Source organism: Micromys minutus, assembly GCF_963924665.1.
Source record: "Micromys minutus genome assembly, chromosome: 1".
Classification (NCBI taxonomy): Eukaryota; Metazoa; Chordata; class Mammalia; order Rodentia; family Muridae; genus Micromys; species Micromys minutus.
This window is the reverse complement of record NC_137969.1, coordinates 250,448,544-250,473,556: the sequence shown is the minus strand read 5'-3', so window position 1 is coordinate 250,473,556 and position 25,013 is coordinate 250,448,544. Positions and strand designations below refer to the sequence as shown.

The 25,013-nt window shown below is 46.7% G+C and overlaps 1 protein-coding gene across 5 annotated transcripts in view; it reads right to left on the bottom strand.

Annotated features, from left to right (window-relative positions):
- EML1 (EMAP like 1) overlaps positions 1-25,013 on the bottom strand; it is a 153,273-nt gene that overhangs the window by 14,726 nt on the left and 113,534 nt on the right. For 3 of the 5 annotated variants that reach the window (XM_080916637.1, XM_080916639.1, XM_080916636.1), the window contains 11 exons: positions 17,048-17,076; positions 16,212-16,262; positions 12,910-13,039; positions 10,411-10,560; positions 9,567-9,636; positions 7,864-7,974; positions 6,802-6,897; positions 5,399-5,533; positions 4,700-4,799; positions 3,460-3,614; positions 110-235 (listed from right to left, as the gene is read on the bottom strand). In XM_080916637.1, the coding sequence (XP_080772763.1) occupies positions 110-235; positions 3,460-3,614; positions 4,700-4,799; positions 5,399-5,533; positions 6,802-6,897; positions 7,864-7,974; positions 9,567-9,636; positions 10,411-10,560; positions 12,910-13,039; positions 16,212-16,262; positions 17,048-17,076 (1,153 nt within the window). The remainder of the gene's footprint in view (positions 1-109; positions 236-3,459; positions 3,615-4,699; positions 4,800-5,398; positions 5,534-6,801; positions 6,898-7,863; positions 7,975-9,566; positions 9,637-10,410; positions 10,561-12,909; positions 13,040-16,211; positions 16,263-17,047; positions 17,077-25,013) is intronic. The other 2 variants (XM_080916638.1, XM_080916640.1) reach the window with 1 other exon arrangement.

Here is a 25,013-nt window from a genome sequence, read left to right as displayed (position 1 = left end):
CAGTCATGACAGGAAGCACAGCTCTGAAGAGGAAGGTTGCCTCACTGGGAAACTCACATGTGTCCATGTTAATGGTGACATGCCTGATACCTGATCATGCTGACAGTACCTGAGTGATGGGTGTAAAGTCCCCCGACAAGGTGCCTTGCAGGACAAAGTTTCTAGTGGTGCCAATCAAGATGACATTGCCTTTCCCTTCAGCCACTGTCCGTATTGGGCCAAACTGCTCAGGAATCTGTGTAGGGAAAAGTCACACGCAAAGACTTAAGATTTCATCCAATTGGTTTTTGTTGTTGTTTGAGTTTTTTAAGAGAAAGTATCATTACGTAGTTCAGGCTAGCCCTGAACTTACTATGCAAGCTAGGCTGGCCTCAATCTCAGGCAGTCCTCCTGATTCTGTCTCCCAAGTGCTAGGATTATAGATGTACACCAGCATTTTGCTCAGGCATTAACAGTATTGGAGCCATACAACAGCTCTTATGACAGGCTTTATAAATGCACCCAGAAGAGGGGATCAGTCATACAGATACCACAGCCAGTGATCAAAATCCCAAACTGCGTATGTGTGCACACTCAAGTGTGCATAGGTGTTTGCCTGAGAGAGGAGCTAGAGGTGGTACTTAGCACCTTTTGAATCTTGGCAAGCACTCAGCTGTACTTTTTAAACTAGAAACATTCTAAATATCTTAAATGAACAGCCAGAATGAAGTCTTAGCGTAATGGCCTTTAGTCACAGTACTGGGGAGACAGAGGCGGGCAGATTTCTGTGAATTTGAGGCCAGCTTGGTCTGTATAGTGAGTTCTAGGTCAGCCAGGGACAGAGAGTTTCTGTCTCAAAAACAACAAACAAAAGAGCAAAAAACCAGAAAAACAACAACAACAAAAAACAACAGCAACAACAAAATTTTTCTTAAAAGTACTTTTTGATGAAAAGGAAAAAGTTTGGGGAGGAGAGGGATAGTCTGTCCTCTACTTGTTAGGCATAGTTAACAAGTAGTTAATAAGACCTCAGTAGTTGATAAGACTTGAGAAACGTCAGAGTTCCCAAGACTTCCTTTAACTTCGAAGTGGTCCTTGAACAGGGTCACACACATGTTGGTGAGTGTGGAGGTTCGGCTACTTTCTGTCTGCTAAAGTAAAGTGTGCTCTTCCACCGAAGCAAGCCGGAGAGCCCAGGGGCTGTGGTGAGACCCAGGTGAGAGCGGGCAGCCCTGCCGCATGGCCTCCGCCCGTAGTGCATGTGTTGACAGGCTGAGCCCCTCATGCTCAGGAAGCTGAACGGAGAGGACTGGGGTCCGAGGCTGGTCTGAACTACAGAGTAGATTCCACATCACAAAAAGAGAGGACGAAGCTTTAGCCCAAACTGTTAAGTGCAACCGCAAGGATCAGAGTTTGGTCTCTGGAACCCAGGAAAAAGCCAGATGTGGCCAGGTGTTGGTGAGCACGCCTTTAATCCCAGCACTCGGGAAGCAAAGGAGGAAGATCTCTGAGTTTGGGGACAACCTGGTCTACAGAGTGAATTTCAGGACAGCCAGGGCTATAAAGAGAAACTGTCTTAAAAACAACAACAACAGCCAAACAAACAAACAAAACTAATCAAACTGAAACAGGGTCCAAACTGATTTGCCAGAGATTTTTTTCAAGCATACACAAAATCCTTAGGTCCAGGAAACCACGTGTCCAGGTTCAATTGACACGGTTTCGTCATCAAGTTCAAGGATGAACACTTACAGTAACACTGAGGAACAAGCCACACCATGCAGTTCAGTAAGACAGACACATGAAGAGCTTCTTGCAGAAATGTGAGCACCCACCCCATGGCTCTCAGGGCACTGATCAATTAAGGGACAGGGATTAAACTAGGTGACTTCCCCAGGTCTTCCAAACTCCCTTGCCAATGATGAGCCATGCAGGCCTGCCCTATGATGAGTTCTTAGACCTTTCAAATCTCCAGATTAGTCGGTACCATCAATACATAAATTTTCTCTCATTCTCCAATATGGTGTGTTATAATGTAAGGAGTACTTTCCCAGTTGACAATTCACATCACCTTGTTATTTATAAAATGCCTTCTCTCCCTTCAACCTTGCATAATAACTGCTCACAGATTCTTTTCTTCTTTTTATTCAGAGATTTATTTATTATATATACATATGTACATATATATATATATATATATATATATATATGATTGTTTGTCTACATGTATGTATATGCATGCAGTGCCTACAGAAGCCAGAAGAGGGTGTCAGAGTCTTTCTAACTGGAGTTATAGGAAGCTGTGAACTTAACCTGGGTCTTCTGCGAAAGCAAATACCACTCTTAACCTCTGGGCCATCTGTCCAGCCCCTGTTCATTTCTCCTTCACTTCCTCCTCTTTTTTTTTTTTTTTGGAAATGGGGTCTTTCTACATAGCCCTGGCTGTCCTGGAACTCTCTATGTAGATCAGGCTGACCTCGAACTCACAGAGTCTCTGCCTCTGCCTCTAATGCGCTGAGTCTAACTGAGACATAGACAGCAACTACAAACTGTATGTATTTAAAACGAAGCCATGTTGTTTTGACAAACATATCCAGAACTCAGAAGACTGAAGAAGAATATCATTGTGAGTTTGAGGCACGCTTCGGCTACACATGAGTTTACGGTCATCCTGGACCATATAGCAAGAAAAAAAAAGTTACCAAGATTAAGGTCTTCATGAGCAGCTGGGGAGACGCTCCATGGGTAAGAGGACAGACAGACTGAACAAACGCTAGGACCTGAGTGCAGGTCCAACACCTATGTCCCCAGCATGGCTGTAGGTGGAGACAGGAGAGAGACCCTGCCTCAAGAGACTCAGGAGAGTGAGGAAGCAGACACCCCAGCATCCTCATCTGGCCTCCACCAGTATGTGCATGAGTACGCATGGGCATGTACACACGTGTACACATACCACATGCACACACACTCTCACACACAAACATACAAATAAAGACGTAATACCAAATCATCACATAAAGGGAGGGGACTGCTGATATTCAGGTGAGAGCCTTTCTCTACCGAGAACCACAACATCACACCGCCATGAACAGGCAGTGTGAGACTCAGAAGCTGGAGAACTCCTACAGGTCACATGCTAGGGATAGAGGGCTACCCCCACACACTGGTGCCAGTTTCCCAGCCTGCCTGCTCATAACCAGGAGCTAGAGGGGGAAACTTCAGGGAGGCTGCTGGGTGCCAGGCTTTTCACCTCTGGCTTCCGTGGGAAAACAGCGTTAGGTGGTGAAATGAGCCACAGGAAGTGCTCGATAGCTTCAGATCCTTTTGTTTTACTTGTAAATAAACCGCCTCTACGACTTTTCTAAGACTGTTGCCGCCCGTAAAAATTCATCTATTTTCTCCCCCTCAGAACTCTGAGCTAATGCAAACCGCTAGCCAAGATATCAGACTAACAGGTGCAGGGTCCGAGCTGTGGCTTACCTCTGCTTTGTGAAGCTTTTGATAGTTTCCATTCCAGGAGATGAGCCGCCGGTCCTTCCCTCCTCCGGACACCAGCGTGCCGTCTCTCAGCATACAAAGTGCAAAAATGCCTCCCTCGTGGGCCCCTTGGACTGCATAGCTTATCCGGTTTGTACCTAAATACGCCAGGAAAACCCCCATTATCAGGGCGGAATCAAAAGGCTAGCCTCTGACCACTCCTGAGACCCATTTCCGTCCGTGTTAAAGGTGTTCTGGTAAGTTATGACATTATTTTAATACATTCCTAAGGAGAACTTGAATTTTTGATGCTCTCAGAATCCCAGCATGTGTGAACTGGATCGTCCTGTGATTGAGAAAAGTCTGGTGTCAGGGAAGCTGTGTGGTGCAGAACACGGACTGCGTGTGTACCCCGCCTTCTCCCCAGCGGGCTACACTCATCTCCCCACTTTGTGGAATGTGGTTACTGCTGACCTTTCAGGGTTCTTCTAAAATCAAATGGACATTGCTACAGTAAGTGCCAAGAACAGGAGGAATACAAAAATCACCTTCCCCTTCTGAAGTAACACTGGGCGGCCTTTGTCTCCCTTCTTTCTCAGACCCAACTCTGAGACACAGAAAGACAGGAGGGTGTATCTTCCTGAACCCAGAAGATGCTCATGAATTCTCATGGGACTTATCTGACACCTCTTCTCTGACTGAGGTTCTCCACTCTCTAACTGTAAGGGAATTTAGGTCTGATCTGTGTTCTTGTACCTCATTTTAGCTGACCTGTGCGCGTGCGCCTCATGCCTGTGCGCGTCTCATGCCTGTGCGCATGCGTCTCGTGCCTGTGCGCATGCGTCATCATCTGCATTGGCGCTTCTAGCACTCCAGTAACTTTTGTCAAATGCTAAGTGGATCAGAATAGTGACCCACATATGTCACTGCTATTATGTAGCCATTAATAGCTTCTGCGTTATAATTTCCTAACAGCCCTTCTAGCGAATTGGTTAACTTTATCATAGTATCCTAACCTTACAAAACCCTTCACAACGGTACGTGCAAAGCTAACCTCTGAACATTCCCCAGTTTTTTTTTTTCTGCTTTATGGTTTCATTAAAGCCACACACCTATGTAACTGGGAACTTAGTAGTCATCCTGTACGTAACTCCAACAGCTCATTTCTATAAACCCCACTTCCAATGTCTTAGTTACAACATTACCAAAAACGTCAAATGGCTTTAAGAGAATAGCTCATTACCTTTTCCCCACACCAAGATGTTGCCACTTGAATCTCCAGTAATGGTGTCACCATTTTCAGAAAACGTCACGCAAAGGACAAACTTTGGCTTCTCTTGTTTCTGTGGAACGTAGTAAGTGTGCATGGGCAGATTATTTACCGAAGACATCCTTTTATTTGTGTTAGTGAGTTAGAGCCCCATCAACCACAGCTGGATGGTGTCAGCCATGGAGTCGGGAGCTTTTAGTTTTATGTACTGTCAGGAGACATATCCTTTCAGGTTACTTCCTCTAAAAGAAACAACTTCCGGGCAATCAATGGCCGGAGAATCCTGAAGCTGCAGATAATTCAAGCAGGGTGGTGTCAAGGGGGACACGAGGGATGGGCAATGCTGTCAAGCTTTCAGAATGAGAGGACCCCTGCCCCCCTTAGCAAAGCCAGGTTGCCAGTCCTTAGCAACCAGTGCCTGGATACAGGCTTCTTGCAGCTAGCTGCCCCACCAGGAGGTCTAGACCTCTATTTCCATTTTACTACTGGGGAGATCTTCAAGATGTGGAGGACTTCCCAACTGTATGGGGAACTCCAAGGGAGCACCACTTTTCCTGTGCCTCCATATTTATCACAAAACAATCACTAAGACTGAAGTATCTCAGTGCTCCCTTATAACCCACCCCATCACAGGTGCCTCGCAGAAGAAACTGAACGGCAGGTGCGGCTTACCTCGAACAACCCTTGCTTCTTGTTAAGGGAATTTCCTTCGAGGGTCCAAAAGTAGAGATGTGACTTTCCGCAGGTGACTATGATGTTAGTGTCTGTGGGGTGGAAGTCCGCAGCAAACACTGCTTCGTTCGAACACTTTAAGACAAAACAAAGCACAGTGTCAAATGCCGCAGGCTTCTTTAACAAAACTGGCTGAGCAGGGCGCTGATCAGGCCTCTCGAGCCCCACTGCCCTCATCTGGCTGCTGCTTGTCTCCCTCTTTGTCTTGTGCTGTGTGGCTGGAAGCCAGATGTTAGCAAGTAACAAGAAGGCAGCTTTGTAACTGGTAGAGCGCTGGGGTCAGTCCTTAGGTGGTGACATCCAGATGTTGCACCCCTTCCTAGTGACTGGGATCCCTAGGAAGGACTCAGGACTCTCATGTCTTGCAGCCCCCCCCCATAATCCTGCCTCACTGCGCCTTTCCTGATCCCCCGGTTCTCTTGCTTCTGGACCAGTACCTAAGGCTCGGGACTCAGTTTGGGGTCCCATGAGGGGGTTCTCTGGCAGCCGCTTCAGTGGCCCTCAATCCATATTCTGACTTTCTAGACTTGATTATTGCTTCTACGTAGTGATTCCATTCTATGTGCTTAATCCTGGCATACAGTGTAAACACCATACAGCTCTGTTGGCAATGTTAGAAGACAGGGGATGTCGGGCCAGGAAACACATCTGATTAGAACACAGTCTGCGTTGCAGAGGAACTAAAGCTGTCTGAGACCAGCCTCCCGTAAGATAGTAAGTCTGTGCAAAACTGTCTGCACAAGTTTAATGTTATCCAAGGAAGGCTGGCGAATGGTTTCCCTTAGGTTAGATAAATCAGGTTAACCAAGGCCTACAGATGCCAAGAGGAGAAACAAGAAGTAGGAGCTTATAAAAACAGGAATCCAGGGGTGCTCTTGACAGAAGGGAACCTTGAGAGATCTACAGGTGTGTCAATTCAATGTCCTGGGCGAAGTTGACTTGAGATACAGTCCTGGCCTCAGGGGTGCTGATATCCATGTCTCCTGCAGCCTCAGAGACTGGAGGGTGCTGAGCATGTCTTAGTCACTTACTATCTCCAGCACTGCTCTTGGTGGCAGCCCAGCACACAGCGGGCGCCCAGGTTTGTTGTATGAATGATAGTGAGCGAAGAAGTGACCGAATGAAGTAAAATTAGGGCCGTCGCTATGGAATAAGGAAAGCAAAGAATGCCACAGACCCTGGAAGTCAGGAATACCCCAGCATGTCTCAGACAGGGTCTCATGAGGGAAGAGAGATAGAAAGGAAGGCTTATTCCCACAGGTGAGGGCTGTGGGCGACCCTGAAGCCTGCTGGACCTGCAGGCAGTGTCCTGTGGGACCCTGTAGTGAGTGGCTAGAACGAACCTTCACGTCGGCCAGTCTCTCTTCTTTCTGCCAGTCCCACACAGACAGCACGTGGTCATTGGAGTCGTCCACAGCACAGAGATGGCTTCCTCCATTCTGCCAAGGAAAAGCGATTTGCAGGAAGAATGCACGTGAGACTGAAGTGGAACCAACATGATTAAAAACGATCATTGATTTTACCTTTTTTTTTTTCTTTGAGACAGGGGTTCTTTGTGAACATAGCTCTGCCTTTCCTAGAACCAGCTCTGTAGACCAAGCTAGCCTCAGACTCACAGAGATCTGCCTGTTTCTGCCTCCCCAGTGCTGGGATTAAAGGTGCGCACCACCACCACCACCACCTAGCGATCATTTTATCTTTTTTTCCTAATGTGCATAGGTGTTAGCCTGGATATATTTCTGTATGAGAGTGTCAGATCCCCTGAAACTAGAGCTACAGACAGTTGTGAGCTGCCATGTGGGTATTGGGAATGGAGCCCAGGTCCTCTGGAAGGCTGGTATTCTTAACTGCTGAACCATCTCTCCATCCCTGATTATTTTACTCTTCATAAAGAGCTCATAATAGTGCTGGGTAAAGAGCCCCAGTTGGTAGAACTTGCTGTGCAAACATGAGGAACCAAGTTCGATCCCCGGCACCCACAGCTGGGTTGTGGTGGTGTGGACTTGTAATGGCAACACTGGGGAGGCGAGGCAGGAGAGGTTGGCTGTGGCCTCTGCATGAGCACACGTGCACACTCACCCCCACCATGCACACCTGCACACACATCCCACCCCAACACACATCAAAGGACCATTATATGAGGCAAGGAACATATACGTTGGTTTTGAGGCCAGCTTTCCTGGCTAGGCACATGGCTCCTCTAGGATTACATGGAGGGCAAAGCGCAGGGTAGCAAACAAACAGGACAGTCTGATGTGAACACGTATGTGGACGAACGCGTGTCTCCAAATGAAGTGGCTGGAAGACGGGTGCGTTGGGCTAACCTGCCTTGAGAATAGCTGGAAGCCAGGTGTCTAGAAATGTTTGGGTGGAAGTGGGCGGTCCCTGTTCATTCTCATACTTACAGACTTCGAGAATGCGATGCAGGTGACAGCCCGGTCAAAAAAGCCTATCCCGATGACATGCAGAGTATTCAGTGTCACAGAGTCCCAGATGCGCACGTGTGGCGGCAGTTGCTGTTTAGAAAGAATGTGGCCATCATTTACGACTGCCCGTTAACTACTTCTCTTCACCTTGGATCCATAAAATTATTTTGACTTCAATTTTGAGAAAAAAAAAGTCTTTTTCTGCATTTGAGGATTCAACCCACAAGTGTAATGAAAACATGTCCAGTGACATCCCCTGGGCCCTGTGACCCACTGAGGTGTCAGAAGAAGGCTATCAAGTTTTAAACGTTGATTAGCCACACTCTAACACCCTTACCAGAGCAATCGACATGCCTTTTGTATATCTGCATTTCTCTAAATTTTAGAAACGACATTTCACTAAAGATAGTGCCCAAGTCAGCAGATCTATCATCTCAAAAGAGCCTGGACTTGTGCCCGGCACACATGCACAGGATAGGCAAGCCTTGCTCTTGTTTAGCCTTGTCTCCAAATAGCCAGGCATGTGGCCTCTCTGTCTTTCCTCACAGGTCAAAAGTCTGCTCTGTCAGCTGTAAATTTCTCTCTGGTTCTAGAGTAAGGACTCAATTCCAAGGGCAAACTGCAAATACACTTTCGTGCCACTAGAGGGTAGAAGAAACAGTTCATTTCTGATTTCAAAGAGTTCCTTGGGCTTTAGTTCTTTTGTAAAACAGGAACAAACTGCTCCTTATGTGAGTTTACATAATCGTAGCCTGGCTTCTGTCAGTTGGCTCTTTGCGAGTGCAGAACACTAACGGAGAACATAAAACCAATGTTTTCGGCATAAAACCAATGGCCGAAATCAGATATCATGAAAACCTCTGCTCCAATAAGATAGTGTTCACGTTTTCGGGGGGGGGGGGGGGGGGAGATACACACCGATAAAAATGGAGGTCCCTGTCCTCATTTGTTTCACACCAGGACAAAGCTGTACAAACAGGGACTTAAGAGGCTGTACAAGTTTGGATAAACATGACAGTGACACGTGGACGCCAGCTTGGAGGGTCTTCTATTTGTCAGGTTCCCCCAGTTTCTCACCTCCTTCCTTACAATCCAGAAGACTGAGGTAAAGCACCTGCAGCGTTTGCCTGAAGCTCTCAGGAGCCTCTGTGATCAGCACAGGGCATGAAGTCCACCCACTGAAGAAATGACTGGCAGGCACCCACAGCCAAAGACATCCCGTAACGTATGGCTATGTGGTGGTTTTAACTCTGCTTCTTAGATTGATATGTTTTCATGCTGATCGTGTATAGAGATAAGAGTTTTGGGGATTGATTCCTCGGCAAGACAATGTCATTTGAATGTGTTGCTGCTGATGGTTATTTTTAACGACAATGTCTTGTTACATAGCCCACAGACCTGCCCACCTCTGCCGCCTGAGCTCTGGCATCAAAGATGTGCGCCATCCCAACCAGTGACGATGTTATTTTAAAACTTGCTGAAATTGAGGGGAGCTCAGGGGCTGAGGAGGGACTTGGGGTCACGGTGGCACATTTAATATTCACTGAGCGCTACTGGTGAGAACCCAGTAGTTCTCAGATGTTGGAACTAGGATGACCAGGCAGATTCATCATCAGCGATATTGTCAAGAGGTTGCTGCCAGCTCCTTACCAAAAGTCGGAAAGACAATGAGCAAACCTCACCTTTCCGTCCTTAGATGTGCCCGCCACTTGTCCTGTTGCTATGGTGATCCTGTCAGGGTGGACCGCTAGGCTAAAAGAAGGATAATTATCAGACAACCCCACACAGAGGTGCGCTTCACCTCTACAATTTTCCCAAAGTTTAAACACAAGGAATCCGTACTGCCTAGCTTCTCACAGACTCATCACAACTTCCCCGAACAGCCCAACTACCTTAGCCAGCAAATTCTATTTCACTGATCGGACTCCCCGATTTCTTCTCGGGAACTTCCAACCTTAAGGAAAGGCGTCCTTTGTTGGGAAAATCCCATTTCCGTCTCAGAACCACTGACTTAGTCAGCGCCCTTCCTTCAAGTCACTTTTGACTGTGTCAACTAGGAAAGATGTTCCATCTTACGGCAGTAGGATTTTTATCACCAGCCAGGGATCCAGGGTGACCACAAAGCCATCTACCCATCCAATCACTGCAAATTCTTCCCTAAGCTGTACAATGACCCATATTCGTGGCAGACTCAGACCTAAGCACACAACAAAGCACATTTTCCAACATTAAAGACCCAATTTGAAGTCCTGAACATTCTTGATGTTAAAAAAGGCTTCCCGAAGCTTATTTTCCCCCCCTCGGATAATCTGGTCACAGGGAAGTACAGTGAGGACAGAGAGGTGCCACAAACCAGGCAGCAGAATTAGGGAGCCCAAGGACCACGTGGGGAATGGAGAGAACAGCTTTACCCGGCCTGGCTTCAGAGCCTGGCACCACCCCAGCCCTGGCTTGTGCCCTGATGCTGGATTCCTTTGGCTAAGGCTAGCTCACCTGTGCTATGCCGACCTGTAAGCGGGGACTCACCACTTGACGTCATCGTTGTGGCCCGCATAATGCCTCTGCAGCTGCTCCTCCACGTTGTACAGCACTACGACAGACGCAATGAAGTACACGGTCTCCCCGGTCGGGAGCAAGTACAAGTTGTTGCGACAGTCTCGCCCCCGGTACCCGTAGCTTGGCGCATGTCAAGATGAAAATCCTTTGCTTTCAAGAGCTGGAGAGCCGCCACTTTATTCAAACGGCAAATGAATGCTATGCAATGGTTCCTATCGGCTCCACCAACTTAGACTGAGCCGAAAACGTGTGCTGGGTGTGGGGACGCATGCCTGTAATCCTACACCGCCCTCTGTGAGCTCCAGGCCAGCTAGGGCTGCATGGTGAGAGAGACCCTGTCTCACACAAACAACAACAGCGTGCAATACACCCTGACGCTCTGTGCCCAACTGACCTCTGTACCTACATGCCTAAAATCAATTTTAAGTTTGTAATAATATGAGCACAGCATTTTTTTTACAGTATTGGGACTGAACCCCGGGCTTTTCCTGTGCTAGGCAAGTGTTCCACCACTGTGCCTGAGACAGGTGTTCACTGTGTGACCCAGGCTAGCTTCAGCTCAGATCCTCCTGCCTCAGCCTCTCTTGCTCTGGAATTACAGGCTACACACCATGTCTGGTATAAACACATTATTATTATTATTATTAATTATTAATTATTACAGCATGAAGTTTGACTTTTAGAGGCCATTGAGCCAAATATGAGTCTGTTTTTACTATCTGCAATCTAGGAGATAAATCTTTTTATTAAACATGATACAAGTACTTATAAAGAATACAAATGACACTCAAATGTAATAAAGGTTTCATAATTAACCTTTAATTGTTAGTTAAGTCAATGAATTAACTAACGGTGCCCCAGCATTTTAGGGATAATTATCAGTGTTTTAAAAAAAACTTATTACACGTTATTTATTGTGTGTGCACGCATGTTCACACAGGCATGGGTGCCCTAAGTACAAGTGGGGGTCAGAGGGTTAATTTTCAGGAGTTGGTTCTCTCCTTCCATCAAGTGGGTCCAGGGGACTGAACTCGGGGCTTCAGGCTCAGTAGCAGGCACCTTTATCCACTGAGCCTTCTCACTGACCTAGTGTCAAATTTTTAACATATGTACTTTTAAAAACAAAGCATTCCCTGAACTTGAAATAACCGGGCCAAGATGCCATTTATTTGGAGCAAATTTTCTTGTTTCTCGTCTCTTAAAACACAAATAAGGAAGCATTCTTTGAATAACATTCTCCGGATTAGATTTTAAAAATCTACTCAGTTTAAAGAAGCGGCAGCTCCCGCCCATTGCATGTGCCGAAAGAGTTGGCCAAACGACTTCTAATCTTTTGATTTCCACGAATATGTACGATTCCAGAACCTCAAATACTAATTCTTATCAATGAAGGCTCGGCAGCACCCACTTAAGTCAATATGTAGGAACTGTCTTCAGAGCTTGACACTAATAAGCGAGCAGCAATCACTATAAATTTGATGTAGAGTCTCTGTAGATGGAAAAGGCTGTGGCAGCCTTTCTTCACAGTGGAAATGAGAGCATTGAACGGCAGAGACTGTCCTTTAGTTCTTATTGTGTGTGTGTGTGTGTGTGTGTGTGTGCCTCATGCCTATAACCCCAGCATTCAGAAGACTGAGGCAGAAGGATTGCTGTGAGTTAAAGGCTAGGATCATAGGAAGACAATGTTTCAAAAAACCAAGAACAACAAATGACTTGTTTGTTGAAATCAGGATCATTAGAGTCCTGATGTTTACCTAACTGTACTGGCTGGTTTTGTGTCAACTTGACTCAAGCTGGAGTTATCACAGAGAAAGGAGCTCCCCTTGAGGAAATGCCTCCATGAGATCCAGCTGTAAGGCATTTTCTCAATTAGTGATCAAGTGTGGGAGGGTTTATTGTGGGCAGTGCCATCCCTGGGCTGGTAGACCTGGTTCTATGAGAAAGCAAGCTGAGCAAGTCAGGAAGAGCAAGCCAGTAAGCAACATCCCTCCATGGCCTCTGCATCAGCTCCTGCTTCCTGACCTGCTTGGGTTCCAGTCCTGACTTCCTTTGGTGATGAACAGCGATGTGGAAGTGTAAGCGGAATAAACCCTTTCCTCCCCAACTTGCTTCTTGGTTGTGATGTTTGTGCAGGAATAGAAACCCCGACTAAGATACCGATTTTGATTATTTTCACTAAGCTTGCTGCTTCTCTGTGACAGGCAGGCCGGATACTCATATTCCCCTGGCCCCCAAATCACTCATCTGTACGAAGCTCATTCCCGTGGTGGCCTTTCAGGAAGACAGTGGGTATGCATTCTAACTGGAACCACAATCCTGAGCACTTGCTACGAAATTGCCTCTCCTACATGGCCACATTTGAAATTCTGACTTTTTTTTTTTTAAGAGAGCTAATAGTAAAATATTTAACTTTTCTAACTCTTTTACCAGGAGTCATCGCCGGCAATCTGGTCAGCAAGTAAAGGATACACCCATTCCAGCTTCAGCCGCTTTGTTGGCAGTTCAGCTTTTGCTTCCAAACTGTAGGAATCCACTTGGTCTTTGGGCATGTACATGGTCACGGGGCGACCCCGAAGAAACATCTTTACATATCCCTCCTCTACAAAAACAACGAAGGCGTCAGTGATACCTCCTTGGTATCTGAAAGCTGGCACCGCAGTCTGGTTAGCCCACCAGCACACAAGTGGCCGCCTCCCTTGTGCACCTTAAACGTTTATTTTTATTATTTTTTTAATGCATTCACTTATGTAATGTGCTGATTGGTACGGGAGGCGCATAGCCCTTGTGATGGTCAGAGAATGACTTCTGGGTCTTGGTTCTCTGCTTGCACCCTAAGAGACTCAGAATCAAACTCACTCAGTCAGGTTTGGGCAAGCAGCCTTAGCTGCTGAGCCATCTCTCTCGTCCCTCCACCCCACCCCGCCACCACGTCCTTTCCAGTTAGTTTTCCAGAGGAAGCAGAACTTAACACACGGACGCTGGAGGGATGGCTCAGTGGTTAAGAGCACAGACTGCTCTTCCAGAGGTCCCATGACACTCCAAGAGATCTGCTGCCCTCCTTTGGCCTCCTTGGGTATTTAGATACATGTGCACACATCCGTGCACAGAGACGCCTATCCGTAAATACAAATTAAATTAAAAAATCTAATGCAACATTAAATATCTTGAAACGAAAGTTTGCGTGGCTGTTCTCTCTGAGCTTCTCACTCAAGTTCAGAACATACATAAGAATGAGATCCCAACGGTCGTTTCCTGAGACATTTTGTTGCAGACATGTTATCATCAGAAGAAAATGTGCCATGGAGAATCAAGATACCCACTTTATTACTGAGTCACTATCACACACTGGCATGTACGATCTCAGTGTCAGAAGTATCTTTTGATATTTGGATTGACTTGTCATACGAATATAAAATATAATTGCATGTCCCTTTTATGGTGCACAGTCCTTGCAAATGTAAAGAATGCTAACTCAGCAGAAGTGCGTGCAATTAAAAAATGCTAAATAATATTTTTGTGTGTGTGTGGTTTTTGTGGGTTTCTTCTGCATAGCCCAGGCTAACCTGGAACTCACTCTGTAGGCCAGGCTGGCCTCGAATTTAGTCCACCTGCCTCTGCCTCCCTAGTGCTGGGATTAAATGTATGAGCCACAACTGCTCAGCTAAGCAAATAAATCTTAAAAGTAAAAAAAAAAAAATTAATGTAAAAAGAAAATAATTTGAGAAAAACTTAAAATAAAAAATAAAAGAAGAAAGAGGAGAAGGAAGAGGAGGAGGAAAAGGAAGAGGAGGAGGAAAAGGAAGAAGAGGAGGAAGAGGAGGAGGAAAAGGAGGAGGAGGAGGAAGAGGAGGAGGAAGAGAAGAAAAAGACCCAACCAACTTTTTTGGGGGAGAGATGGGGGAGGCAGAGTTTTCTAGATCAACTATTTCTATTAAAATAACAATTTTTTAATTGAAAGATCTTAATTTTTATGAATATGGCTATATTCATATCATTTGTAAGCCAGAAGAGGGCATCAGATACCCTGGGACTGGAGTTACAAGCAGTTCTGAGCAGCCTTTGGGTCCTCTGCAAGAGCAACACGTTCTCTTACCTGTCAAATCATCTCTCTAGGCCCCTAAAATAACTTTTAGTATTCCAATAAATTAATACAAGTAAATAAAAGGGCCAAAAAACAAAAAAAAAAAAACTCCATGTTGATCTGAGGCAACTTCTGTGCCCCCTCCCCTCCCAAAATCCAACCCACTTGGGGTATTCTGACTGCCGCTTTAAGGCTATAATGAGAGCAAAGAAACTTCCCCATGGACTCCTCATGAGTTCGGGGTCAGAGCCTCTGTTCTGATGCTCTTGCAGATTGGAGAATCCAGAACCAATGGTATCTGATCCAGACAGGGGCAACCAGCAAAACCTGCGCACCACCCCACAGGAAATCACCTCAGATAGAGCAGGGGAAATTGGGAGGATCACTGTGCTCCAGTGGCTAAGGACTGTCACACAACGCATGCAAGTATGTCACCACATGCATGCACTCCAGATCCCAACGCACATGACACCTTTTCACTCTGGGTTTAATGAAGCTTGACTTTTGGGTAAGAGCCTCGAATGTGCTCATCCCCACGCACCATGATCCAGCCACTGCCGCTGGGATGGCTGGGATGTCCCCTGTGTGGACACTGTCCTCCCTGGCTGTATCCAGATCAGCTCACGGAAGACTGCCCTCATGGCGGGCTCCTTTAACGCTCCTCCGAATCACTTTACATACTGCTGCCAAAGCCAGAGCACCCAGAGTGCATGTCATCTGATGCTTCATCCATCCTGGTCCTTTGCCTGCTTGCTTACCGCTACCTCTAGCAGTAGGAACGACTGTGCCAGGCTCTCTTTATTCGACCTCCTCTTCTCTATCCACCCCATGAGAATTCTCCTCTCGGGCCAGAACTGTATTTCAGCACCTTATGAGCCTTGCTTCCTGCTCTTCCGTCCTCTTCTCTCTGAACCCCTTCCCTAGCCTAACCTCTCACCCAACTTACTGCTCATCCACTGGTGATCACAAAGGCAGAGTAAAGAGCAGCTGCCTGCCCCACCTTAGAGCAGAGGGAAGCGGGCATTGTGGAGTTCAAAATGCAAAGAAAGTCATTCTGCTAACCCTGTGAGACATGGATCAACCCAGCCAGGGTGCTGGGACTAACGCCCACACAATGGCATTTTCTAAAGCCAGAGAGCTAGAGAGCCCACTGTGGGTGCCAACCGTGCACGTGAACATGTGGTGGTTATGGTCCAGTGAAGAATGCCCAGGGCTGAGTCTTCCTTACCTCACTATTAAGCATTTCTGACTAGGACAAAACAATATTTTAACTACGTGCTGTTGTGTACTATAAACAGGTACAGCCCACTTCTGCAATCAGTCTAACATGGGAAAGCAATGCTATTTGCAGACGCGTTAGGAGCACAGCACACAGTCACCAAGCCCAGAGGTGCGTGCCCGTGGGGAGAGGTCAGCGGTGCAGGGCTTCATGCCAAACAGTGGACACTCAGGGGGCTGCCCGAGAGCTTTCTCCAGATCCTTCTAGACCTCCAACAATCAGCCAGTGATGAATGGCAACCCAAAATCACAGCCACATGTTGAAGCCCATCTAATGTTCAGAGATGCATTAAACTTAGGACAGATAACAGAAAGGCTGTCATGCGAGGAGGCCTCTGCTGGAATGAGAACGGCCCCTGGGCTGGGGCAGCAGCCGTGTGCAGAGAGCTGTGGGCTGGGAAGCTCTGCCTACCTTCGCAATGTGTCACCCGGCGCTTCCCTTGGGGTTTCAGAGACTGAAGGGCTAGACAAAGAGATGGCACATACCGCAAGTGTGGCTGGCCTGTCTGCTGGTGTGTCACTGGCCAGCCGCAGGCTGGTGCCACCCTGGCCCCCAAGAGGACAAGGGAACAAGGGGACATAGCATGTTTCCTGACATGAATGCTCGGGCTGCATGCCTGTGGATTTGTGGTAATTACATTTTCAGGGGTTAACCTTTATTTTGTATGGAAGGGGGAAAACTAAAACCAGATTAATTTATTTAATTGCACATTTGTAACTTTTTTATGTTTAACTATGTCTTAAAATACAGTTGATATGCTACAAAAAAAAAGAGCATGTAGTATCTGTTTTCTAAGAAAGTGTGATTTAGAGATAGCCATTTATGAAGTATTATTGGCTTGCAATTTAGGAAATTATAAGCAGAAACAGAGCAAGTATTTTGAACAGGGTAGAACAGCTTTACAGAGGGAAGACTTTCCCTTCGGGAGAAGCGCAGGAAGAGAGGTCTGTGGAGCAGGGTAGAGGCAAAGGCATCTTTACTGAGAAGTTCCTGCTCTAACTGACTTCATGTGGGTCTGACAAGGGGCAGGTAGGGGTTTAGTGGCTATGCCTGTTGCCTGTTTACTGGTGACCCTGCTGTTTTCTGAGCTACCAGTGACTGCTTGGTGACATGCACAAGCACCAGACCTGTTTTCTGAGTCCCAGTGGCCTGGCTCTGAGGTTCCCAATGACTTTTTACCACTGAGTCAAGGTCAAGATCTAAATTATACACCCCTCTCCCAATCCAAGAGCAAAACCAGAACCTACCTGGACTGAATGCAGGCTCCTTGGGTTTGCTGTAAAAAAGAAAAAAAAATTAGTATTTATTTGTATGTGTATATAACATATGTATATATCTGTACAAATATGTATGTTTATGGTGTGTGCGTATGTACAGATATGTACTTGCATGTGTGTGGACATACATGTGTGCATGTTCATGTGGAGGTCTGAGGACACTGTCATACTTTTCCTTGATTATTCCCTGTCTCACATATGGAGGCAGGGTCTCCCACTAAACCCAGAGCTTTCTGTTCCAGTTAGTGTGGCTGGCCAGTTGCTCCAGAGAGTCCCCCATCTCCTCCTTCACACTGGGTTTATAAGAGTACTACTGAGCTGGAGAGGTGGCTTAGTGGTTAAGAGCACTGACTGCTCTTCCAGAGGTCCTGAGTTCAATTCCCAGCAACCACATGGTGGCTCACAACCATCTGTAATGGGATCTGGTGTGTCTGAAGATAGCAGCAGTGTACTCATATACATAAATTAAATAAAAAAAATTAAAAATTATGCCTGGCATATGTATGTATGTATGTATGCCGAGTACTACCATACCCATCTAGCTTTTGTGTGGCTTTTGGAGATCTGAACTCATATCCTCAGCCACACGCTGAGTCATCCCCCTAGCATTCCCACACAAATTGTAAAGGGCACCTGAAGCATATCCTCTCACATCCCCACAGCTCCATGCTACAGCCATTTTCCACATGCATGGTGTGTTAACAAGGTCAATCTCATTGCAAGAGAAACATGCCTATATAAAACATGTTCAAAATTAAGTGAATGAGATTGTAATCTTGTTTAAGAGCAAATATGGGTTAGAGGCAGCTGGCTAGTCAGGGTTAGAGTGGCCCTGGCTAATGTGTAAGGGTAACTTTCTTCTCTCTTATATTTTAAGAACTTATTTAAAATGAGCAGAGGCCCATTTCCTGCCACAGAGATACCTACACATTCTACCTACACATTGATGCGTAGGGCTGCACTATTCATAAAAGCAAGGGGTGGAACCAGCCAGATGTCCATCAACAGAAGGGGTGGAACCAGCCAGATGTCCATCAACAGAAAAGCTGGAACCAGCCAGATGTCCATCAACAGAAGGAACGGAACCAGCCAGATGTCCATCAACAGAAGGGGTGGAACCAGCCAGATGTCCATCAACAGAAAAGCTGGAACCAGCCAGATGTCCATCAACAGAAAAGCTGGAACCAGCCAGATGTCCATCAACAGAAGGGGTGGAACCAGCCAGATGTCCATCAACAGAAAAGCTGGAACCAGCCAGATGTCCCTCAACCAAATAATGAAACTGAGGTACAGACACACCACAGAGTTTTATGTAGTGGCAGATGCCATGCAGGAAGAGCTGCAGTGGGCACGTGAGCTCCCGGAGACGGGGGAGCCCTGGTGAGGCCCAGACCCTGCGACTTCGTCCCAGGATTGATTGCTTCTTGCTACTGATGTGTTTCTCATGCTTGTCACTGCCAAACTCCTCGGTTATGTGGCTTGGTGTGAGTGGACACCAGGAGACCCCCACTTCCTAGAGCCTGGTGTGATTGCGTGCTGGTTGATGGGCCACTCTGTTGGTCAAGTTTCTTACAGATTAATATGAAGAAAAAATTCTTGAGATAATGCTGTATAAATGAGTTAATAAGTTTATGGAATTTCTGACTAGATTTCAGCAATCTTTAAAAAAAGGTTAGTTTGACTTAAATAATTTTGGGAAGCTAGGGTAGTTAATAGAAAATGTCAAGTTGGGAAATTAGGACAGTTGACAGGAAGTTTTAAGTTAGAATTAAGAAGTAAGTGCCCTATCCTGATAGAATGGCAGAAGTCACTTGAGTTAGAGAAAGGAGTGCCCTGAGCATTCATGCATTACAAGCATGTAATTGTAGAATAAAGAATAGGCATGGGGCCAGCAAATGATCCAAGGAAGGATACGCTCTAGGTTGGGCCTGAATTCTCAGGTCTTGTAATCTATGGTTGAGGTAACAGGTTTATGGCGTGCACCAGGAAATGATAAGGTTACAATAAAAAATAAAAAATTCCATTATGGATATAAGAACAGAAAACAGTCAATTAGCCATCCTTACTGATCAGAACTTCAAAATAAGATGTAAAAAAAAAAAAATGATTTGCTTCTTAGTAAGTATAGGTTGTCAACCAACCATAAGGAAAAACTTGCAACTATAGACTTGGTTTGTTTAAATTTTATTAATCAGTGAACTAAAAATTACTGCTTTGAGGTTACTATAAGCTTTTGGAAGGAAAGATAGATGAGAATTGTTTAGTTAGATGTAAGTTTCATACACCAGACATACAGAATCAATATTCTGTTGTCATTTTCTTTTGTACAATGATTTTGGTTTGTTTTTGAAGAGTGTTTTTATGGTGATTATCTCTGGAAAATTTATAACTGTGGTTATGAAGTAATTTTCTTCCTAATAGAAAAAAAACTTTGTCTCTAAGGCATAAAAAGGGGTTAAGAAAAGAAATAACTTGCTGGAGCTTGTCCTTGTTCCAACCATACCGTGTGTGTGTGTGTGTGTGTGTGTGTGTGTGTGTGTGTTTGCATGTGCATGTGTGTGTACATGTGTGTGCATGTGTGTACATATATGTGTGCATGTGTGTGTGTATACATGGGGGTGAGTGGGTGTAGGCTATGAAATTTAAAAAGAGACCCTAAGAGGAAAAGAAGGCAAGGAAGGGCTGTAGAACATATGTGATACAAAAGTGGGAAGGTGGCTGTGAGGAGTTGGGGATACGTGGAGGACAGGGTAAAAGTAGAGAAGAGAAAGGAAAACTAGTAAATACATTTTAGGTGAGTTGGTGAGATGGCTCAGCAGTTAAGAGCACTAGCTTTTCTTTCAGAGGACCCAGGTTCAGTTCTCAGCACCCACACGACAGGTAGAACTATTTCTAACTCCAATTCCCTGGGATCCAACACCCTTTTCTTTATGGCGCACAGGTGTGCGTGCGGGCAAAATTCTGGTGCACATGAAATTAAATTTAACTTGACATTTTTAAGTTTAAACAAATTTCATTTGCAAATGCCGTAATAAAATGTAATACTGTATGCATTGGCTATTTTTTAAATCATCGAAGTCTTGATGAAAGAACTCATGGGTGTGGACTTTGTGAACACATCTCTTAAACAGTAACTGCTCTAAGGATGACAGGAAGGTGGACAGAGGCCCTGGATGTGGAGATGTCACTGCTGAGAACAGCCATTCTGGGTGCCCACCACTCAACAGACAGTGACAACCTGTGACTGCACCTGGAAAATCAAAGCCCCAGAGGGTCAGAAGAAAATGCCTTAGTTGGGCCACAGTAACTTTTAGGGCACGCAGAACGTGTGAGGGAGACACCAGATGAGAAACAAGAAGGCTCTGTGGCCTCAGGACTGGGGAAGGACAGCCGCCAGTGGGGAGGTGGCTACATCTCCTTTGAAGACAAGAGCCTACAGCCTGCTATGGATGACCTAAAGGGCCACCAGTGGGAAGCCTGGTCTCCTGGCAACAGAGCTGAGATGACCCCAAGAGATCAGGTCATGGGGGCACCATGACCATTAGTGGGTTATGGTCAAGAGGCTGGATTCGAGTGACACACCAGACACAGGCACTCAGGGACAGCAGGGTGTGCGAGCTACTCCTTGCATCCCAGCCGGGAGATTCCAGATGTTTGCCCTGAACTGCTCAGCTTTGCCATCTCTCCTGGCCTTAGGCTACGAAACCAAACAGAAGAAGGGAAACCATGGCCGTAAGGAACATTGGTTTAAGGCAGTGGTTCTTGATCTTCCTGATGCTGTGACCCTTTAATACAGTTCCTTGGGGTTGTGGTGACCCCCAACCATAAAAGTAGTTTGTTGCTGTTTCATAACTGTAATGTTGCTAATCTCGATATCTGATATGTAGGACATCTGACCACTCGACCCTTTGTGGGGTCACTTTAATCACCTCTTAGATGGTGCTAGAGACACAATCTTTGGTTGCTTGAATTAAAAAAAAAAGCAGATACATTCCTAATATCACTTCTTTTATGCATGCAAATCCATGTGGTGGGGTGCATATACCTGTTAGGTAGGTTCATGTGTCTGTACGTGTGAGCGTTTATATGTGCACGCATGTGTGTGTTATGTGTGAGAGTGTGTATGTGTGTATCGGCCAGAGACGAATATCCAGTGTCTTCTAGATTGTTCTCTGTAGCAGGAATGGCAGGGCCACCTCTATGTAAACACGAGGGCCCCCTCAGCTGCAAAAGCACCTCCTGTAGGAGGACCTCATTGAGGACTGCCTGAGAGACCAATGATCACTGGTGCAGACTATGCCAGCCAATCAGGAACTGCTGTTTAGAAGAGATGCTTTCTTGGACCAGTGGGGCCCAGGTGGAGGGTATTCAGGAGCCCGCCACAGTGCTCAGAGGATTGCTGTGGCATCTCCTGGGAGGTGATGTCAGGCTGAGTAGTCCAGGGTACAGGAAGCAGTTCATCATCATTTTTCCCCTGAGACAGAACCTCTCACTGAACTCACTGATCTGGCATCTGATGATATGAGGCTCATCGACCTATGCGCTTCAGGGGTCTGTTAGCCTCTGCCCTCCCTAGTACTATGGTTACAGGCACAGTTACCACTACGTCCAGCTCTTTTTATGAGCCTTGGGAATCTAAACTCAAAACTCAAGTCTTTATGTGTTTTACTTAGGCTGTCATGAAACATCGTGGCCCAATGCAACTTGGGGGGGGGGGTTCATTTTATCTTACAACTCTGAGGTTACAATGTATCACTGAAGGAAGCCAAGACCGAGACTCAGAACAGGGACCTGAAGGCAGGAGATGATGCAGAGATGGGGAGGTCTTGGAGAGGTGCTGCTTCCTGATTGCTTCCCCACGATTTTCTCAGCCTGTTTTTTTATAGCACCCAGGATCACAAGGCCAGAGGTGGCCCTGCCCACTGGGTCCTCCCACATCAAGCATCAATCAAGAAAGTGCTCCATAGGCTTGCCCAGAGAATCCGGAGGGGGCAATTCCTCAACTGAGGCTCCCTCTTCCCAAACAACTCTAGACTGTGTCATGTTGACATAAAACTAGCTAGCGCATTGTCTTGCATGGCAGGCATTCTAGCTGAGCCATCTCCCTAAAATCCCAAGATCGCCCTCTTTTCTCCTCAGTCAAGAAGTCATCCTTCAGCCCATGCTGTATCAGTGATATAATCCATCGCTACCTTTGATTTCCAGGCCACTCCATACACGTGTGGAGTGGGTGTTGGGGCTGTTGTTTGCACAACGGCACAAGCCTAGGCTCAAACATAACCAGCAGCATTTTCATGTTGGCAAAACTTTCTAAACTCTGAAGTGTGGTCAAGGGAAACAGGACTGTAAAAACTGTTTGGCCTTCTAATCTAAATGCTGGGGTTCCCTTGGAGCTATCCGGTCCCAGGCAAGCCATTTCTAAGCCCTTGGCTAAGTAGCTCTTGTCTCCAACCTGTAGCTGCTGTTTTGTGGCCTTGCCTGGAGCACTCCAGTAAGTAGCATTGGCTCATGTCCCTCCTCCTGGACATCAGCCTGCTGATGACACAGGATTGCCACTTCCTGTGAGGCCTTCTTGGGTGTCCAGCTAACCCCGCAGTCTTTCCTCGGGCCCCACACCCCACAGTCCACACTTGTGCCCCGCCCTGGGTCATTTTTGTCTATAGCACGTTGAGTCCTGTTTTCTTTTGCTTCTCCATGGGCAGAAAGGCTCGCGGATACAGATCTTCATCCTGCTCCCTGCTGCACCTCCAGGGCAGAACAGAGGGTGACCACTGCCACCTGGCACAGGGGGCAAGACCTGGAGGCTGCTTCTCTTCCCACACACCACAGATGACCTGGTGTGCCTCAGAAAGTCTCTTGCTATATACCCACCCACATTCTACTCCAGGCTGTTCTGGGCACTCCCTGAGGGTCTACAGAAAAGGAGCGTGTGAGAGTGGGAGTCCGCTTTGTCTGGACCTCTAGGAATTTGACCCATCAGCCAGCCCACTCCCGGCCTTTGATGTGTCCCCCGTCCCATAAAGCCAAGTGTTTTCTGTCAGACACTCTGTCAAAACTGCAGCAAGGGCCTGTCCCTTGAAGGGGGTGTAGGTGTCCCCTTTCCCCCTTTCTTGTTTTGTTTTAGCCCAGTATACAGTGGTCTCAGCTTTGTGTAGACATAAAATGGCTGTCTTTCTGTGGCTCACCTGGCTTGCCCTCACTATCAAAGCATGATTGACAGTCTTGTGATCTGTGTGCCCTGTGGAAGCCAGAGTTCCGATTCCCTCCCTGTCTCTAATACACTGGGCTCACGGGCCATGGGAAGAGAGGCAAGGAAAAGGTAAGGAAAAAGACAGCAAGGCAAACCTCCTGTGGTCATGGGAACAGGATTCTGGAGCCAGACAGGAAGCCAAAAGACAAGACAAGGGGAAAAGATGCTCAGGCCTTGAGTCCCACCGTCAGTGATTCTGCGCAGTTTCCGGAAATAGGGGAGGTGTCTAGGTCATTAAAGTGCCTGCCACACAAGCATGAGGGTCTGAGTCCCCATCCCTAACACCACACAGAAAAGCTGGTGCTGGTGGGGGAGGGGGAGGGGGTAGAGACAGGAGGATCCCTGGGAGTCTCTGGCTAGTCAGTATAGCCAGTCAGTGAACTGCAGGTTTAGTGTGAGACCCCAGTCTCAAACAAAGGTGGGAGGGCTGATTGAGGAAGACAACTGATATTGTTGCACACAAGTCCATGCAGGTGAGTTCACCAACACACACATGTACACACACACACACCTATAGATAATGGTCCACCTAAAAGAGAAAAGTTCACAGGACAACCTCACGGACGGGTCTCCAGGACTCTAAGAGGGAATGGCTTGTAGCAGCCACTGACACAGGTGGGCACAAAAGCCAAAAGTCGTGGGAGGCGCATCAAGGGCTACTGGAGTGTTTGTGTTCCTTAAATCAAAGCTATGCCGCACAATAAGGGACACAAGCTGCTTCTCCTTGGTAAGCTTTGCTTCTTCATCCACAAAATGGACAGGACCACCTCAGGACCGAGTGAGACAGGACATAGTGCCTACACACTGGTGCTAATGACTTCCCGCTTGGCCAATTTCACCCACAAGAAACCACTTGTGTCTTTATCTCTGGAGCCCTCTGCGAACAGTCACAAAAAATAAAGAATACCGGCACCAGTTGTTTAAACCCCATTAAGAGTAAACAGCCGTAGGGCCAGCAGAAAACACAAAGGCTAAAGTGTGGCGCTAATGGTCAACCTCTAGGTGGCGCTCCTTACCAGTTTCTTAAACAGTTCTAGTTTTTTTTTTTTTTTTTTCCTCCGTTTTGTTTTGTTTTAATGTAATTTCATTCGTTCAAGGAATGCTTAGTGGGAGGCTTTTGTGCTTCCTGCACTTTGCAAAGTGCTGCAGGGTCAGAGACTGAGAAAGGACAATGACTTTGCCCTCTTATTGAGGAGGGCTACAGACATCCAGCCGCAGACACAGGCCTTCTGCAAAACACCTACCTCAGGTGTGGGGCTAAAGAAGGAACTCTTCTGCTGAGCCTTGCAGGGTGAGGCAAAGTCTGTCCAAACACTGTCACTCCTCCCTCGGGACTCCGAGGCACCAGAGGGAGGACCACAGCTGGGTGGAGTGTCAGAGTGATTCATGAGTTTAGGTAAGCCACCTTCTCTGCTTTAAGATATCTGAGCGCCATTTTTACCTGTTCAGGGCTGTCTTTCTCAGTGAGCTGCGTGTCCAAACCAAACCCTTTCCCTACTTTCCCTACTGCTTTGTGTTGTCTTACAGAAACTGAGGGGACCAGGCTCGGCCTGTTTCCATAGCATCAACAAGTCCTGAGAAGGTGAATCTCTTCAGGCAGCCCATCCTGTTCCCCATCCTGCCTGGCACCATGCCGTGCACATAGTAGGTCCAAGTGAAGCTGCACTCTAAGACTGCATGGGTAGG